The sequence below is a fragment of the Lipophrys pholis genome, assembly GCF_963383615.2.
Source record: "Lipophrys pholis genome assembly, chromosome: 1".
In the NCBI taxonomy this organism is placed as follows: Eukaryota; Metazoa; Chordata; class Actinopteri; order Blenniiformes; family Blenniidae; genus Lipophrys; species Lipophrys pholis.
This window is the reverse complement of record NC_137635.1, coordinates 24,740,821-24,761,339: the sequence shown is the minus strand read 5'-3', so window position 1 is coordinate 24,761,339 and position 20,519 is coordinate 24,740,821. Positions and strand designations below refer to the sequence as shown.

At 44.5% G+C, this 20,519-nt stretch overlaps 1 protein-coding gene across 2 annotated transcripts; it reads left to right on the top strand.

Moving 5' to 3' along the window:
* Window positions 1-3,030: 3,030 nt before the first annotated feature.
* Window positions 3,031-18,042, top strand: mbd3a (methyl-CpG binding domain protein 3a). Of its 2 annotated transcripts, XR_013935244.1 has the most exons (7): window positions 3,185-3,351; window positions 8,693-8,852; window positions 12,333-12,470; window positions 15,823-15,913; window positions 15,991-16,168; window positions 16,555-16,801; window positions 17,077-18,042. XR_013935244.1 is itself a non-coding variant. In XM_080460374.1 (6 exons), exons 1-6 carry the CDS (start codon window positions 3,338-3,340, stop codon window positions 16,706-16,708), a joined length of 735 nt encoding a protein of 244 aa, XP_080316500.1. In that variant the 5' UTR covers window positions 3,031-3,337; the 3' UTR covers window positions 16,709-18,042. The 2 variants fall into 2 exon arrangements, 1 of the variants encoding a protein (XP_080316500.1); XM_080460374.1 differs by having other exon boundaries at window positions 3,031-3,351; window positions 16,555-18,042.
* The last annotated feature ends 2,477 nt before the right edge of the window (window positions 18,043-20,519 follow it).

Below are 20,519 nucleotides of genomic sequence, written 5' to 3'. Positions count from 1 at the left end.
CCCTCCATCTGACCATCCATCCATCCCTCCATCTGACCATCCCTCCATCTGACCATCCCTCCATCTGACCATCCATCCATCCCTCCATCTGACCATCCCTCCATCTGACCATCCATCCATCCCTCCATCTGACCATCCATCCATCCCTCCATCTGACCATCCATCCCTCCATCTGACCATCCCTCCATCTGACCATCCCTCCATCTGACCATCCCTCCAACCCTCCATCTGACCATCCATCCAACCCTCCATCTGACCATCTGACCATCCGACCATCCCTCCATCCCTCCATCTTCTTTCCCTCTCAGTACATTTGGGGTCATGGTAGCAGTACAGTGAGCAGAGAAGTCCAGACATCTCTGTCCCCTGAAACTTCCTCCAGCTCTTCTGGGGACCCCGAACCTCCCAGACCAAACCAGAGATATGATCTGTCCAGAGTCCTGGGTCCCCCTCGGTCCTCCTCCCAGACCAAACCAGAGATATGATCTGTCCAGAGTCCTGGGCCCCCCTAGGTCCTCCTCCCAGACCAAACCAGAGATATGATCTGTCCAGAGTCCTGGGTCCCCCTCGGTCCTCCTCCCAGACCAAACCAGAGATATGATCTGTCCAGAGTCCTGGGTCCCCCTCGGTCCTCCTCCCAGACCAAACCAGAGATATGATCTGTCCAGAGTCCTGGGCCCCCCTAGGTCCTCCTCCCAGACCAAACCAGAGATATGATCTCTCCAGAGTCCTGGGCCCCCCTAGGTCCTCCTCCCAGACCAAACCAGAGATATGATCTCTCCAGAGTCCTGGGCCCCCCTCGGTCCTCCTCCCAGACCAAACCAGAGATATGATCTGTCCAGAGTCCTGGGCCCCCCTCGGTCCTCCTCCCAGTGGGACCTGCCTGGTAAACCTCTAAAGGGAGGCCACCAGGGGGCGTCCTGATCTGATGAATCTCCTCAACTGGCTCCTCTCAATGTGGAGGAGCAGCAGCTCCCCCTACATCCCATCGCAGACAGAACGGTTAAAATGTAGGCGGGGTTGTGAACGGGGGGCGGGGGCGTGTTGGAAGCGGTCGTCAGTGTGAAGCCTGAGACTCGTTCTCCTTTCTCAGCTTCAACTTCTCCTTGTGAGCAGCAGAGTCCAGCTCCTGCTGAAGCTCCTCTTCCTGTTCCTGAGAGGAGCCAGCAGGGGGCAGTGGAGTGCCAATGTTTCAATCTACCCAGTTAACACAACCAGTGAGCAAAGTGGCAAATATAAACAACAGGAAGCTTTACGGCCAATGACTTATTTAAATATTGCGGGCAAGTCGAGAGTGAGGACCTTCTGACCAATCAGCTGGCGGCTGCGTTCCTCAGTGCGAGTTACCCCAATGGAGGAGTGGCGGGAAATGTAACGAGTCGTTACGATTGTTTCTGTTCCATCCACAACTTGTTCAGTGGGACCACATGAAAACCGTCCTGCCTTGTTCTGTCCCGGTTCTAACAGGCGGCTTTAGTTTCAATCCAAAGTCCCCACAGCTTCAGTGGTGACATTTCCTCTGCTCCTTTCAGGACGGTGCTGATTGTCCCTCTGCAGGGCAGACCCCCCAGACCCCCCCTCCATCCAGCAGCTCTGCACTGAACTCTTTATCTATGTCAGCATCTTGACGTTCGTCCGTCTGCAAAGAAGAAAACTGACCTGATGTCTTTTCTTCCCCTGCGGAGCTGAGGACGAGTATTTATTGTGAACTGGATCATGTGATCATTTGTCTTCTGTTGTGATGAGAAAAGTAAAGACGCTCAGTCGATCCGGTTTTCAGGTTCTGTGTCATGATTTTCTCTCAAGTGACTGTAAATGTTGCCTTTCCTGGTTGAATGGGATTAAAATGAAGATGGATGTAGTCTTCTCAGTGGACTGATGTCTTTATTCACTTTTACTTTTCTATTACTTTGTTTAATCAAACACTTTGGTGTCTCCTGAGCTGCGGTGTCACACCTCATACAGTCGAGTAGAAACAGAATTCTGAGACAAAATACAAGCTGCACATAAGATGTTTTTTATTTATTTTATATTTTACACCAGAAAGCACAAAACTAAACACATTCTGTTAAAAAAAAAAAAAACATTTTTATGAAATAAATTTCTGTTTTTGTACCACAGCAATCAATGTGTGATTCTGATTGATTACTGGCCGGCTCACTCCTGATCAATGTGTCCCTATTCATTCTTCTAACAATGACTTTAACATTCCTGCTTTACAGATTCATAAATGATCCCCTGAATTTAAAGCAAATATCAGTGAAATATATATACAAGCCTGAAATTATTGACACCCGGGGACATTTTGACTGGGTTGTTTTTGTTCACCCGGTGAGTTTAGATTTGTTTGAGCGGACATGACACAGGATCCTCCCAAAAGATAAGACGACGTACAAGAAGCATCATTGTTGGAAAATCATATCTCATCTTTTATTTACATTTAAACAAAACGTGGTATGAACATTTGTATACTTATTGTGTAACTGGAACACTGTTTCTCTGCAGACTGATGTTGAGAATCTTGATGTGTTGCTCTTTTTTCATATAATAATACTTTGCATTCACTGGAACTTGAAACCATTTTGACATGGCCTTACAGCCTCTCCTGACTGGTGAGCAGCCGCAGGGCAGCCAGCTCCTTTGTCTTAGATATGAACATCCACAGAGCAACTGCAGAGAGCAGCGGTTTTCCAGCTGATTAAAACAGCTGCTCACAACGAATCAGGGCAATCAGGATGCTTTAGAACAGCTTGGCCCATTCGGAATGCTAGAACTTTGGAATTTCCCATTGGTTGTGAGCGTTTCTAAAGGGTATGAAGAGGGCTGCACATGCCACCTTTTGTTCACATTTAAAAAATGAAAAAAGCTAAATACTTCTAATCCCCCGAACGATGCCGCTTGTCCGTTGTCTTATTGTGTTCTGGGGAAAGCCAGAGTCATTACCAATCAGGAAAAAACTTGCTGGCTCAATAAAAGAAACTTCAAGTCAATATTTGCTTGGATAGTTTCATTCTGTGTGTGTGTGTGTGTGTGTGTGTGTGTGTGTGTGTGTGTGTGTGTGTTCAAATGAAGAGGTTTCCAGGTTTGCACACCATTAAAAGTATGCATTATGTGTTGCTCAGTGTTCACGTTCAGGCACTACTTTCCGCGGTGTGGCGGAGTGGTCCTTGTTCCTCTGCCTGCTGTCGGCGGAGGGATCTGCAGCTGTAATCTGACAGTCAGCGGGCTTCGTCTGTAAAATCTCTTAATTTATGACAGCAGAAACACGCAGGCGGCTGGATTATCGTCTTTTTTCTCGGCAGCGTCGCGGACAGGCAGCCTGCACTCGGCCGGGAGCATGGAGAGAAAAAGGTTGGACTTGTGGAGATGTTAAAGACTTGTGGATGTTATGGAAGTGACGAGGAAACGCACGCATGCAAACATACAGCAGTTATGAAACGGCAACAGACCGGCCGGTCTGCCGCAGTATTCGCCAATATAGCCCTGTTTGTGCAGATTAAACCTGGACCTGCACTGTTTTCAGTCTGCTGGAGAAGGAAATGTTCATAGAATCTGCAAATAATCTCCGGGGAGACTTTGACACGCCGAGGACGCAGCTAGCTTGATTAGCCTGCTAACTTTCATTGTTTACACACGCAGAGGGCCGATAATCCCAGAAAAGCTTCAGCTACTCGCTCACCCAGTCCAGAAAGACGCTTCTTTGTCAAACCTTTTACAGGCTCATCTTGAGTGTATCACAGGGCTTTTCTGCCCCTTCTGCACTTTAATAACCCCCATATAACCCCTCTTTACTGTAATAATCCCAGACCGTCTTCATTCCATTAATTCTTCATTCCAATAATCCCTCATACAGACCGTCTTCATGCTCATAATCCCTCATCCAGATTGTCTTCATGTTAATAATCTCATACAGACTGTCTTCATTCATTAATCCCTCATACAGACTGTCTTCATTTTAATATGTCTCACAGGCTGTCTTCATTCCACTAATCCCTCATACAGACTGTCTTCATTCCATTAATTCTTCATTCCAATAATCCCTCATACAGACTGTATTCATTCCATTAATCCCTCATACAGACTGTCTTCATGTTAATAATCCCTCATACAGACTGTCTTCATTCCATTAATTCTTCATTCCACTAATCCCTCATACAGACTGTCTTAATGTAAATAATCCCTCATACAGACTGTCTTCATGTTAATAATCCCTCATCCAGACTGTCTTCATTCCATTAATTCTTCATTCCAATAATCCCTCATACAGACTGTATTCATTCCATTAATCCCTCATACAGGCTGTCTTCATTCCACTAATCCCTCATACAGACTGTCTTCATGTTAATAATCCCTCATACAGACTGTCTTCATTTTAATATCTCACACAGGCTGTCTTCATTCCATTCATCCCTCATACAGACTGTCTTCATGTTAATAATCCCTCATACAGACTGTCTTCATTCCATTAATTCTTCATTCCAATAATCCCTCATACAGACTGTATTCATTCCATTAATCCCTCATACAGACTGATTTCATTCCATTAATATTTCATTCCAATAGTCCTTCATACACTGTCTTCATTCCAATAATCCCTCATACAGATTGTCTTCATGTTAATAATCCCTCATACAGGCTGTCTTCATTCCATTAATCCCTCATGCAGACAGTCTTCATTCATTAATCCCTCATACAGACTGTCTTAATTTTAATAATATCTCACACAGACTGTCTTCATTCCATTAATCCCTCATACAGGCTGTCTTCATTCCAATAATCCCTCATGCAGACTGTCTTAATTTTAATAATATCTCACACAGACTGTCTTCATTCCATTAATCCCTCATACAGGCTGTCTTCATTCCAATAATCCCTCATACAGGCTGTCTTCATTCCAATAATCCCTCATACAGGCTGTCTTCATTCCAATAATCCCTCATACAGATTGTTATATCTGCTCCTGGGGGTTAGGGTAACAGGTCTGGCACAAAAGCTGTAGGTGAGACAGAGATAGATCTTAATTTTCTTTCCCACTAGTCGAGCAGACTGGTCAGCTATGGGTTGCACTAGTCCTGCAGACTTTGCACTAGTCCTGCAGCCAGTGAAATATATTTTGTTAAACAAAAACAGTTTCATGTTATATTAAAATCATGATCATAGAAATAAAGATTTCTTTTTTTTAAATGCTAAATTTTGTGTTGCAGGTGTACATCTTAGAGTTTTCTTCCCTCATGGTTCACGGCAAAAAAATAGAAAAAGTAAACTCAGAATGTCGTCGCCCCCTGCCTGTAATGCCTGTTCACTACATTATATTCATTTGTAGGGGTGTAACAATACATCGATCCACATCATCATCTTTAAGAACGCCTTTATTTTGAAATACACATAGTACGTCTGTGTCACCATTTCCTGCGCTCTCACACCGCCTTCACACAATGTGCACGGCGGCATCACCTCTTGGAATTAAATCGGCGGTATGGAAGTATTTCGGATTCCGACGGAAAGATGGTTGAACAGACAAAGATTATGTTAAGAGCGCAGGCTCATGCACCATTGTAGCTCCGCCCTCACCGTGTCTGATGTCACGTCAGCGAGCGATGCGGATTAAACACCCGAGGTAGAGAGTCTTTATCATGTCAGCTGAATGGTAGAGGCTTTTATTTGTACATATACAAATTAAGAGGAACACCATGGCGGGACGACACCCCACACTAAACCCTCTTCACTCCTGGTTACCCAGCCACAACTAATAAACCAAACTAAATTAGATGAATTAATTAACTATATGAACTAAGGAACAAAAACACAACCACACACTCTGCAAACCTAATAGAACCCCAACATTATCTAAACCACGACTAACAAACCTAGTAGAACCCCAACATTATCTAAACCACGACTAACAAACCTAGTAGAACCCCAACATTATCTAAACCACGACTAACAAACCTAATAGAACCCCAACATTATCTAAACCACGACTAACAAACCTAGTAGAACCCCAACATTATCTAAACCACGACTAACAAACCTAGTAGAACCCCAACATTATCTAAACCACGACTAACAAACCTAGTAGAACCCCAACATTATCTAAACCACGACTAACAAACCTAGTAGAACCCCAACATTATCTAAACCACGACTAACAGAAGCTCCCATGATGCACTGCAGCAACCAGCTCCGTCATCACGACAATATTTCATTTGTAAAGATATGACATCTTGGAGGAATAATGTTTACACGGTTTATTTAATGCCTGATACCTGAAAAACCTTCAAAATAAAATAGTCAAGTCATATTTCAGTAGTTTTTTGTGAGTTGATCTGAATGTAAATGATTGTGTGAGACGGGCTCATGACATCACCTCGTATCCATCGCAGGCTTGTCAATCGAATTGAAATCGTATCGTGACTTTGTGACATCGGCAAACATCATATCGTCGTCCAAACACACCGACATGGTATCGTGATGAAGCTGGTGATTTACACCTCGAGCAAGTATTCATGTCTCCAGGGCTTTACATTAAGGATTTTGAGCTTACATATTTTTATTTGCCTGAAGTTTAATGGAAATCTATAAGCTTGGGTAATGTACGATTTCGACCAATAAATCCGTTGTAATATGTTTCTGTAAATGTTTTAGGAATAAACTTAATCCATTTTAGTATCATACATTAACTGACAGTATTCAGTGACTAGAGTACACCAATAAAAAGACACAAACTGATGCATGACAGAGAGCAGTACTGTAGAACACAAACTGACAAAATGTGGATCCAGTTTGTCACGAAAGTATTTAGAAAACAAGTATTGAAGCACAATTCATGAACATTGAAAAGTTCTTATTTCAGGATTCTGATGGACGGACAGCTTCAGGAACTTGCTCATCTATACTGCAGTAGGGAAGCACCGAGCCACGTTGTTTCACTTCTGATCTGATCCTGATACTTTAATTTGTATATCTGCTGATACTATTCTGATAGCAGAGCTCTGTTTGCTTTAATATTATTATGATTGTTGATTTTATATGAGGCTGTAATAAACTCCTCTCTACAGTAAAGTATGAAATGTACTAATGTATACATGTATTCTCTCTAAACACAACTTGAGGTTAGTATCAGGACAGAAAAGGAAGCAGTACAAAGTATTTTTGTTCCATGTGGACAATGTGGGGGTCTGCGTGACGTCATCATCTCATAATAAACTAGTTCTATCTTTAAAAGCTCAGAATGACTTTATTAATCCCTGGGGAAACTCTTGAGCAAGGCAGCAGCAACACAATGTTTCCAGCTCTAAAGCAGCTCCAACCATTGGGACTATTTTCAGGGAGTTTAGCGTGGAGTAGGACGCAGCTTCACGGAGGTGTGAATCGCCTGCTGACAGCCTGGAGGAGCTGCTGGTCATTGTTTTGATGTCAGAGCTGTTCTCCTCCGAGAGCTGGAGTTTGAAAACGCTGAGGTCTGGCTGCAGAGCGCCGCCCTGCTGGACTACGGCTTTGCTAACATCCACGTTGCTGTGTTGCTTTGCTAACATCCACGTTGCTGTGTTGCTTTGCTAACATCCACGTTGCTGCGTAGCTTTGCCAACATCCACGTTGTTGCTTTGCCAACATCCACGTTGTTGCTTTGCTAACATCCACGTTGCTGCGTTGCTTTGCTAACATCCACGTTGCTGTGTTGCTTTGTGGTGTTGTGAGACTAAAATCCGTCCAAACAGCAACATGTTGCCATGAAAAGTTGGCTAGCACAGTGCTACTTCCCTAGCCTGCTCGCTGGCTGCAAACTGTGGAATGGATTTCCTGACTCATTCCTCCTGGTCTCATTGAGACCCACCTCCCTTCAGGAAATCCAGTCCACAGTTTGCAGCCAGCGAGCAGAGCAGCAGCAGGGAAACACTGTGGATCATTTCAGTACCATGAAGCAGACCAGGATCATGGATCAGGAATCTCTGCAGGTTGGAGCGGAAATTTCTAATTTTGCACTCGTCCCACGGACTGGCCATCGGAAATGTGTCATAGTCTGTAGAAATATGTGGTAGTCTGGGACTGGCGTTAAGATCAACCCCTGTGAGGCCTTCTCCGTCTTCTCAGTCCCACAGTTTTACTCATTTGTCTTCTGGGTGGTCTGGAGTCACTGTTTGTTCTGAGAACACAGCTCCTTCTAACTGTTCTCATGTTCCACGATGTACATTTCATGTTCCTCTGGCATCTCCTCCATGCAGGCTATGTGGGAGGAGTTCATTGCATTTTCCATCTTTCTATTGGCCTGTAGGAGGAAGACGAGGAGTCCTCTTCCATCTGTGTTTCCACGAAGAGCTTGGCGGGGTTAGCTTAGTCTGGCGAGTGCAAGCTAGCCGGCTCATTTGGTGGAGTGTCGTCTTCGCCCTGCGGGAAATTTTTACTTCTCATCTTTCTGTTTTTGGCCATCTTTAAGAGGTTTATACGTTATTTATCATGCAAATCTAGCAAGGGTGGAGGAGCGGAGTACAAACACAACCTCCACCATGATGTGCTCACGAGCCCCCAAAGAGCTCAGGTTCTCTAAAACATGTCAACTGGAGAAGTTATTCTAACTTCCATGAGCTCGACAACGCAGGGTTGAAGGAGTAAATGAATGGTTTGTCCTGAGAGGTTTTCATGGTGGATGTGAATAACTGAAGCCATGTTTGTTGGATTCTGTGTTTTTTTCCAGTCTACCTGTGAAGCGTATCCTCAACAAGCCGCAGATCTTCCGCAGCAGCGCTCACGCCGACATGACGGCCGGCCACTCGTCCCGCGGTGGCCGCACGCTCCTGACCAAAGTGCAGCCGAGCCGACACAAACATCTCTACGACGGAAACCACCAGATCAGGGTGAGGCGCCCTGCTGCTGGGGATGTGTGGTGCTCCTCCACACCAAAGAGGAGGCTTGCTCCCTTCCCTTTAACATCTCCGTGCTATTGGCCAAAAGGGAGTTTGTGCGGTGTTGCGCCCAGCCGAGGAGTTACAGGAGCACGACATGTTAGGCCGTCCTTCACAGCCACACAGAGCGTTAGTAAGGCAGAAAAGGAGGACTTACACACAGATACTAGGGATGCATTCTGCACGGTTCAATTATGGACCACAGGTTTTAGGTGTTGAAATAAATTTTTCATTAATGCTTTGCAAGTGTGTGTGCGTGTGTTTGTCCCCGACAGCACAGAAGAATCCGTCAATGTGATCCGTGGAGTCCGGCGTGTCTCAGAGCAGAGGAACACAGCAGTTCCTCTGCTCTTTGTGGAGGTGTTGTCTCAGGTGGAGGTTTCGTCTCAGGTGGAGGTTTCGTCTCAGGTGGAGGTTTCGTCTCAGGTGGAGGTGTAGTCTCAGGTGGAGGTTTAGTCTCAGGTGGAGGTTTAGTCTCAGGTGAAGGTGTAGTCTCAGGTGGAGGTTTCGTCTCAGGTGGAGGTGTAGTCTCAGGTGGAGGTGTAGTCTCAGGTGGAGGTTTAGTCTCAGGTGGAGGTTTAGTCTCAGGTGGAGGTGTAGTCTCAGGTGGAGGTTTAGTCTCAGGTGGAGGTTTCGTCTCAGGTGGAGGTTTCGTCTCAGGTGGAGGTGTAGTCTCAGGTGGAGGTGTAGTCTCAGGTGGAGGTTTCGTCTCAGGTGGAGGTTTAGTCTCAGGTGAAGGTGTAGTCTTTGGTGGAGGTGTAGTCTCAGGTGGAGGTGTAGTCTCAGGTGGAGGTTTAGTCTCAGGTGAAGGTGTAGTCTCAGGTGGAGGTTTAGTCTCAGGTGGAGGTGTAGTCTCAGCCTGAGCTGATCATCTTGTTGTCGAGGGAGCCGGCGTTGCAGAGTTGAGAGAGCAGGGGCTTCATTTATAAAACTTTGTTGTAGGATCCACCCTGAAAGTCTACGTGTACCTAAAAGCTGCATTGGCTTGCACCAACAATGATCAGATTTATAAAACCATTCGGATGAACTTTTCCCTTCTTAAATCATAGTCCACCTGGAAGGTTGCTGGTTCCTATCCCTCCTCAACATGCCCACATTCTGCCATGATGCTCAAAGTTCTTCATGAATATTTTACCATCTCAATCCGCTAAATCCTGGCAGAAAGACGAGGAAAAGAAATTTAATGTAGAGAGAAACAGTCATAGGGAGGTGGAGGTCAGGAGATGATCTTATCTGGTGTCACAGTCAGAGCTTCACTAATTAAAGAACAACCAGATCAGCAGCTCGTCGTCACTGCTGGAGATACTGAGAGAGTCTCAGGTAGGCCGTTTCCACCAGTAAGAACCAGGTTCTAGTTAAGGAGTCCCCTCGTATCTCTATTGTTGTTTTCTCACATCTGTCTTGTTTTAGTCCGGAGCCCCGGAGTGGCCATAGAGAAAAATAATAGTAATAATAATAATAATAACATGAATGAGTTTGGGTCTTATTTTTCACCATTCCAACATTCCATAGTGACTTTCTGCTCCTTTCACTTTATTTCTGGACGAGTCTGAATCAAAAGCTTCAACATGAAGGAATGGAGGTGTAGAATGATAGAACGCTGCTCTACAGCCGTTTCCATGGTAACCTAGGTAACCACTCTGATTAAAGTTCTCTTTCACATGAAGCCATTAAAAGGCTCATTTTAGCTCTAAAAACTCCAGCTTTCATTTCCAGTAGTTTGTAGTTTGTTTAGTAGTTTCTGGGGAACCAGAAGTCTGGCTTCATTAGAAAGAAGTTCTGTGGAGTGTCTCATAGCGGAGCGCCCCCTGCTGCCTCATGCAGACCTCAGCCTGCGCTCAGAACGCCAAACAAGACCTGGAGGTGGAGTTAGTTATGATGATGTCACCATGAAAAGCCTGAAAAAAACTGGTTCTAGGTTCTAGATCCACCAGCTGACTGACAAGAGGAGCTCTGCAGCTCTAGACTTCAATTAGAGCCACGGCTCCACCCTCGCCTTTAAATGATCTCCTTCCCTCGCTTTATTAACTCCAGGGAACAACTTATCTCCTTCCCACACGTTATTTAAATTTTTTTCTCTATAACCACTCTGTGTTGGCTGTAGATTTGCAGAATGCCGGTTCCGAGTAACTCCGGGCACACGAGCACACCGCAGGATACTGGATGTACGATATGGGCAAAGAAATAAAAATCTTAATTTTTTTAAATATCCTGACAACAATAATCTGAGGATATTCTTTAAAATGTTATTTCTTTACAACAACAAAATGTGGTTTTCTTGCTTCCCAGGACATCTATGGATGGACACAGAGTTTCAGAACAGCAACCTTTGGTTATTTTCTTTAAACCTGCATTTAAGAGGAGGTTTAATTTTCCAAGATGGGGGTTCCCCCCCTACATTTTTCACATCAGGGGGTTATACACCCTCTGGTTCTATGCTTCTTTTATGGTCCCATTCATACCTCAGATTTCCTTCAATCTTCTCTGTGTCTGGGCGTTACAGGGGCTGCTCTGGTCTCCAGGCTCTGGTCTTTCTGTCTTCCAGCTGATAACACTGGGAGTAAAGCTACAGCCTGTTTGTGAGCCTGAGAACTTTTCAAGGATATGATACTATTTGTGATATTAACGAGTCTGAACACGATCCCTCAGATTGATCCATCAAATGCTGTTTGTCTGTTCTGTCTTGGCATCCTCTGAACTCCAGACTAACTATACACTGCTGTTCTTCTCTTTGTCCTTCTCTTCATCCCCTGATCTGATTTCTCAGCTCAATCTCTTTAAAAAAATAAAATATTTGCTCCAGCTACTTTCTCTTGTATCTGCACTGCTTCTCCAAAATGTCACTTCAACTCATATGTCTGTCCTCCTGCCCTGGTCAGGACCAAGTGGTGGTATTGTAGCATCATGTGGGCTTTTAGTGACATGGCATCTGGTTTCTGTGCACTGCACTCTGTGGCACGGAGGCAGTTTTTAAAACTGGTGTTTTCTTTAAAAACAAGAAAAGGAAAGGAAATGTAACACCTACAGATGTTATCAGATCTGAAACCATCCGCCACTTAATGTGGAGTTCTGGACAGTTTACATCACAGGATGGTCAACTAGCATCTGGACACACACACACACACACACACACACACACACACACACAAACTGCAGCTCACTGTTAAGGAGTGTATCGGTCATTCTTAAATCATGTTTAGCATGTAGCACGTCTCGTAGTTTCACACTGCAAGTCTTGATGCTCCGATTGGATTCGCTGCCTAAATACAGTATATATAATTTTTTTAACTGTGATTCTACGTGTATGGCACGTGTCCGGTACAGGTCAGATTTGTATTCCACATATGAAAGATTCTTTCTGTAGTATTTCCTTGTGTTTTACTTTGAGTGTTTAAAGTTTGACCTGTGGTGCCTGTGTTGTTTGTTCTAAAGACCAAACCTGATTTAAACACGACACTGCCAGTCCGACAGACGGCCTCCATCTTTAAACAGCCGGTGACCAAAGTGACCAACCACCCCAACAACAAGGTGAAGACGGATCCCCAGAAGGCCATGGAGCAGCCCAAGCAGGTTGGTCTCACCATAAACACACACTGAACACTGCACAATACACACTACACACTGACCACTGCACACGACAGACTGAACACTGAACAATACACACACTGAACACTACACAGTACACACTGCACACTACTCACTGCACACTGCACATACTATACTCACTGCACACTGCACATACTATGCACACTGCACATACTATACACAGTGCACACTGCACATACTATACACACACTGCACACTACACACTGCACATACTATACACACTGCACATACTATACACACACTGCACATACTATGCACACTGCACATACTATACACACTGCACATACTATACACACACTGCACATACTATGCACACTACACACTGCACATACTATATACACACTACACACTGGACATACTATATACACACTGCACATACTATATACACACTACACACTGCACATACTATACACACACTACACACTGCACATACTATACACACTGCACTATACACTACACACTGCACATACCATACACACACTGCACACTACGCACTGCACATACTATACACACACTGCACACTACACACTGCACATACTATACACACTGCACATACTATACACACACTGCACATACTATACACACACTACACACTGCACATACTATACACACTGCACATACTATACACACTACACACTGCACATACTATACACACTGCACATACTATACACATTGCACATACTATGCACACTACACACTGTACATACTATACACACACTACACATACTATGCACACTACACACTGCACATACGATACACACACTGCACATACGATGCACACACTGCACACTACGCACTGCACGTACTATACACACACTACACACTGCACATACTATACACACTGCACATACTATACACACACTGTACATACTATACACACACTGCACATACTATACACACTGCACATACTATACACACTACACACTGCACATACTATACACACACTACATACTGAACACTGCACATAATTATACACACACACTGCACATACTACACACTGCACATACTATACACACACTACACAATACACACTGCACATACTATACACACACTACACACTGCACATACTATACACACTGCACATACTATACACACACTACACTGCACACTACACACTGCACACACTGCACATACTATACACACTGCACATACTATACATACTACACACTGCACATACTATACACATTGCACATACTATACACACTACACACTGCACATACTATACACACTGCACACTACACACTGCACATACTATACACACTGCACATACTATACACACTCCACACTGCACATACTATACACACACTCCACACACTACATATTTCATTCATTGTAAAAAGAAAAACCAATACATTACAGAACATAAGTTTTGTCCATTAAAAGGGAGCAGAAGGAAGATTAACTCTGCCCTTTCCTCTCGGTTCATCCTTCCCATAGAAAGTTAACAGCAGACATCGAACAAAATGACTGTGAAGTCCGAGCGGAGCCACGGTCGCTTGTATCACAGTTACATTTTGTGTTTTTGGTTATGAGCTTCATACATAATCTGCAGATTACCATAATCCACCATGTTGTGAAATTTCATCAATTTTAACTGAATGAATAACGGGTTTGTTGGATCTCTATATTTTTTCCACGGATTATTCTAACGGCTCTTTTCTGTAAAATTAAACTTGACTGGATGTTTGTTTTATTGGCGTTTCCCCAAACCTCATCACAGTCAGTCAGATACCAACAATCCGAGTTCTATAACATGTACAATGATTTGTCCTTTAACAATTTCTTTACTTTGTATAATACAGCAACAGTTTTTGATAGTTTAACTTTTGTGTAATTTCCAGTTTAAATTTTCATCCACCATGACGCCAAAACTCTTAGTTTCCCTCACTCTATTCATTTCATACCATCTATAGTAACTGAACAATCAGTGTCTTTCCTTCTGTTACTAAATATCAGAAAGTTTCTTTTTCCCAGATTTATGTACTTTTCAGTGAAATCTGCATGTGAATCTGGTACTTTTATAGCTACCGGCCGAATTACATGGCTACTGCTGAGTGCTGGTAATCAAACGGTTCCATGTTTCGGTACCTAAACACATCCTTGCCCCTGGGAAGAGTAGGAGATTTTCCGAGCCGGACTTGAAAACGGTTGCACACGAGCTCTTCAGCCTTGAGGACAATGTCCACAGCCTCCGATTTACCGTCACAGTGTTTCTGGAGGGGACAGGGAAGGAGAGGAGTTACTGGAGCTGCTTTTAACTTGAGCATTATTAAGTACAAAACACTGCGTAGTTGTAGTTCAGGGTATTGTCAATCAACTGCAACGTTACAATTCAAGCTGTTGGATGTTGTTTTGAAATGTTTGTTAAAGTTTATATAATGACTAACCTGTTAAATTGGGGCCCCCGACCAGCTCAGTAGGTAGAGCATGAGACTCTCACTCTCAAGGTAGAGGGTTCATGTCCCCCGTCCAGCTCAGTAGGTAGAGCATGAGACTCTCACTCTCAAGGTAGAGGGTTCTCATCCCACACCGGGCGCCACCTTCCTGTGGGCTCTCCACCTTCCTGTGGGCTCTCCACCTTCCTGTGGGCTCTCCACCTTCCTGTGGGCTCTCCACCTTCCTGTGGGCTCTCCACCTGCAGGAAGGTTCTTAATGGTGCAATGTGATCTGGGTGACGGTGCTCAGACTGACACCACCACCACCCGGGTGGGAGAAGATGGATGTTAAATTGAATTTTTTACTTTATTTTATTATTTAAAAAATTATGATTTATTACCACATAAACACACAAAAGTACTGAGAATTGTTACCATTAAGTACCCGTATCTGTATCGGTATCAGCTCTAAGGTAAAAGGTTCTCGCCTCTGAATCACACCATAATGAACTTCGTGTCGCAGCAGAACATTTCTTCCAGTTTGTTCTTATCTCCAACCTCATTCATGTTCAAATCTTTTCAAATGTTGATGGCAAAAGGAACATTTCCTGGAAAAGCTTTGACACAAAGAATAAAAGCAGAGGAGGTGATCCAGCCAGCAAGTAAAGCACGGTGATCCAGCCAGCAAGTAAAGCACTGAAGCACTTAAGTTTCATATTGAAATGGTGCGGAGTTAGAATCCCCTGGAGGAGGGCAGCGTTCTGTTCCTCCAGGCTCTGGACTGTCATTGGGATTTTAAAGAGGAGATTCACACCTGCCTTGATAAAGCTCCATAATGATTCTCATGGAATTAGTTTGTTAAAGTTTACAACCAGCAGCTTGAAAATAATCCTCACAGATTTCACAGACGGCCCTTTGAAGTCTTGTTTTTCACCCTCCAGCTCTTCTGGGAGAGGAAACTGAGCGGGCTGAATGCGTTTGATATCGCCGAGGAGCTGGTGAAAACCATGGACCTTCCAAAAGGTTTACAGGGTGAGACGCCCGTTTAGAACCGTCCACACACAGTCGGAGGAACTTTCCACCGTTGAACCGTGACTCTCCTCCTGCAGGGGTCGGCCCTGCATGCTCAGACAAAACGCTGCTCTCCGCCATCGCCAGCGCTCTGCACACCAGCCCAGCGCCCATCACCGGCCAGCTCACCGCCGCCGTGGAGAAGAACCCCGGAGTCTGGCTCAACACGGCACAGCCGCTGTGCAAGGCCTTCGTCGTGACTGACGATGACATCAGGTGGGACTGAACACACACACACACACACACACACACACACACACACACACACACCAAGCAGCCAAAGTCTCAACAGGCTGTGAAACCACGGCAACCAGCCTGGAATCACATATTGGAGATCAATTATCAGGACGTGCGTCCGTGATGAGGACAGTCGTCCTTCACTCACATTTAATCATCTGAATGTAGGTCAGAGTATCTTCATCGTGTGTGTGTGTGTGTGTGTGTGTGTGTGTGTGTGTGTGTGTGTGTGTGTGTGTGTGTGTGTGTGTGTGTGTGTGTGTGTGTGTGTGTGTGTGTGTGTGTGTGTGTGTGTGTGTGTGTGTGTGTGTGTGTGTGTGTGTGTGTGTGTGTGTGTGTGTGTGTGTGTGTGTGTGTGTGAGAAGGAAGCAGGAAGACTTGGTGCAGAATGTGAGGAGGCGGCTGGAGGAGGCACTGATGGCCGACATGCTGGCTCACATAGACGACGCCGCTGCAGAGGCGGCAGCGGCCCAGCAGGTGGAGGAGAAGGTGGAGCAGATGGACAAGGAGGATTTATAGCCAAGGTTCCTCCACGCAGTCACCACCCCGGAGTTCCCTCACATCCAACACGTCTGTCTTTTTCCTCCGCAGGCCTGTTTCACCTGTTTGCTGGTAAACTTTTTCAATATTCAGATGTAGATTTGTACACAGTTAAACTGAAACAGACTTAAAGTGCAGACATTCTGCAGACTTGTTAACACAAACGTTCACATCCTGAGAGGGTGTTTCAGTCGTCTTTTTTACCTCTACTACAGTCTGGCAGCTGTGGATGGTGCTCGACACAATGCACTGTTACATTCACTTTAACAGCGAGTTAAAACCGTGTGTGTTTCTCTGGCGTGGACGAGTGTTACAGTGTCTTTTCATTTCTTGAAATTTCTCCACAGGCTTCGTTTCAGAAAGCAGGTTTATTGAAAATCGAGTTTATCTGCTGAGGAAAACACAAACTCTTTGTGTGGTAACGGGCTGCGTCCCAGTCCAGCTGATCAGACCGGCCGTTTGTCACAGCCTCATCGTCTGTCCCCATCACGTCTCATATTCAGTAGAGACGTCTGCTCCTTGTTTCCTTTAAGATTTGAAAGAACAAATCCTTTCACTTCCATGCGTTCTCTCTCTCTTAAGTGTCGTAGCTTCTTTTCCTCTGCATTTTTCTTAAAGGACTGAGGATAGACTGAAAAACTACACTTCAGCTTCCATATTCAAGCACTCCCTCAGGATAATGCCACAGAACTATTCTGTTCTTGTATGGGCCAACCTTCAAAAGCTGTAAATAGTATTACAGACTCGATTGATGATCTGTAAACTCATTTTTCAGGAGGATGTTCCCATTAAACCCTCTGTTTGGGGATGAAGCTATGAGGAGGATCATTGTCCTTAGAAAACCATGACTGACCTCTTTAACCTGCATTTTGTGGACAAACAATGTTAAACTAAGCAGAATAAACGGCGTGCCACTACTTTTTAAAGCTTAATGTTTTCTTAACTCCCCACTTCCTTTGCCATCAAATCATTTTTTCAGTGTGGAAAGTAGCTTTGACCTGTGGAGTGTTGGTCTGCGGTGTGGGTGGATGAAAGTGGGTGTGTTGCCCTGCTGGATGAACGAGCCCACATGTTGCTCCATAACAACACGTCTGTAGGCTTGCTGGTCGCAGGAAGCCTGTGGCTGCCAATGACTGAAGGATTCAGATTGTTTGTTCTTCTCACAAGACGTTTACAGCTTGATGATGTTTGTATTGTTTTTGTTTGTTTTTTAAACCACATTTGAGTTTGGACAGAAAACGGTTGTAAATACAGAACCAGTGTACTGTTCCTCTTTGTGCCACTGGAAGTCAAATAAATGCAGTTTTTTGTGACGATGTGTGTTTTTTCTGTAGGAACATTGTTTTGTTTTATTATTTTAGTTTGGTCAAATGTATCTGAATTAAAAAGATCCTCCTGAGGTTTTACACACTTTACCCCTCGGGAACACGTCGGGCGTCTTTCACAGTATTTTAGTTCAGCTCTCATTGAGCTGGAGTGTCTCGGTACCATGATTTGAGGTGGAACATTTGAGAGACTCAGGTAGACTCAGGTAGTATGAAGCAATCTGCACTAGAGCCCAACCCGGAGGACGGTGTTCTGGCCGGGGGACTGCACAGCAGAGAGTTTACCTGTTCTCCCTGTGTGTGCGCGTGCGTGGGTTTCCTCCCACATTCCCAAAAACATGCACTGGGGGTCCTGGATTATTTTGCCCCGACTTCATTCATATTGATCACACAATGTGCATCGTTATTTTAAAATGACTAGTATTCCTCTTCAAATCTGCTCTGATATAAAGGTCAAATACATTCTTCATTCCCGAGGGGGAACCGTGATATGAAGCCTTAAAGGCTCATGTCATACAAACTTCCCTCCCTAAAGGTTCTCCAGCAGTACTAATCGTCTCCATACCTGGACTGACGTCCCAGAAGTGAAGACAGTCTGTCCTCTCTCTCCCTGACTTGTTTCAGGTTTAAAAAGTGTGTTGCTCCAAGCAGCCAATCAGGAATCAAACCCTATATAGTGTCATCGGGGGTTTAGCCAATCACAATCAAGGTAGGCCCTCCCTTTGACTCCTCCCACAATTAAACAGCTCTGCTCTGGCACATGGCACCACCAGAGGAACTACTGCCTCCTCCTCCCAAGATGGGCATGTGTGGGCGGAGCCAGCCCAGCTCACACAGACACAGCAGATTCTGAATGCAGCTCCTATGATCCAATATTCAAATGAGGAGAATCAATGAATGAATAAAAGGTTTGTGGAGCGACCAGACCAGGAGGAGGAGAGGAACATCTGGATAATGTGACTCTGTTAAGTCTGTTTGTGACATCATGGAACAGAAACGCCGCTCCATCAGGCGCTCACATCTCGAGCTCAACGGGATTTTTTCCTGGTTAAATTCTGGTTGAAAAAAAACAACTTACTTTGGATCCTCTTTCTTTAATATTTGTTGTAGTTTCTGAAAGATTTCAGTGATATGAAAGCATCATAATCCATGCAGATTATTCTTGTGAATCTCTCCTCCAAAAGGTGAAGAACAAACCAAGACCAAGAGATTTCATATAGGAAGTCATACCTGCCCTGTCCACTGGGTGGCGCAGTGAGCTGTCAGCCCCCACATCCAGGCTCCCAGAGCAGAATTAAGAATATACGCTGTACTTTGCAGTACATGTTTACCTCTATGGATTGGCCATTGTTTACTGCAAACTGAATGGTTTTTTTAATCTCCCCTTGGATCTGAATTCTTTCCCGCTGAAATATAGAAAATGTCGTTCACTCTGCTTGACTGCTCTGAAAGGGCAGCGCAAACATATTTCATATCTAATGGAAGAAAAAACAAGGAAATAAGATAGAAAGATTATTTTTCTCTAAAACATGTCAAGTTAGAAAAAAGCTTCTTGAAATGATTAACTTTAAAGTATTCAAAAAACTAAGGCTAATTCAAAATGCATTCAAAAGAATCACCTAAAACCTGAAAGAACAGTTTTAATAAACAGGAAGAGTAATAGCAATATAAAATACAGTAAGGAAACAATAAGTGACGTAAGGAAAATTAAAAGAGAAATTACAGTGAAAAAATAAGTCAAAATATTGATTGCAAATCAAACCTTTCTCTGTTCCTGTTGAATGTTTGAGGACGTTCCGTTTAGGAACCCTGCAGTGCCCCTTGGTGCCGGTGCCGGTCGGGTGGGGTCGGCTATCCGTAACCAGACCCGTATCAGTGCCGTGTTTCCATTACACGGGGTTCGGTTTGAAATGTAGGCGGGGTTATGAACGGTTGTGTAATCATGCAGGATGTGACGCCATAACGGGAGGACATTTTCAAAAACGTTTCCTGATTGCTGCAGAAGAACTGATTGGAAATGGCTGCTTACTGGGAGAACAGGTCGTCACGGACCAATGAGCAGACGGCAGTGTTGAAGCTCCTCCCCCTCATATCCGGCACATTGTGCCTGGTACCCCAAGTGGAGGAGTAGCGAGAAATGGTTACCAATGGTACCGGTTGGTACCGGTTCTGAGTCAGTGGAAACGCACAACAACCGGTTCCGACCTGACCCGTACCGGCACCAAGGGGCACTGTGGAAACGGGGCTTTAGAGCGTCTGTCCTGAAAGCTGTGAACTTTCAGGAACTTCCAAGACAAAACCACATCAGCTCCTCCACCTTTCTGCACATCTTGCCTGCTCAGCCGTTCCTTTTGTTTCCTTTTCTGACTGAAAGACCAAAAACTTTCACCTCAAACCTTTATTCTATATTCTCCTGTGGAAATCTTCAGAATTCATTCATTCAGAAGGGATGGAGGAGTGATGGA

Bases quoted from the DNA above. Each gene is read 5' to 3' on its own strand.
- mbd3a (XM_080460374.1), top strand. The intron at 8,853-12,332 runs GTGAGGCGCCCT...TTTGTTCTAAAG, and splicing joins ACGGAAACCACCAGATCAGG to ACCAAACCTGATTTAAACAC. The intron at 16,169-16,554 runs GTGGGACTGAAC...GTGTGTGAGAAG, and splicing joins GTGACTGACGATGACATCAG to GAAGCAGGAAGACTTGGTGC.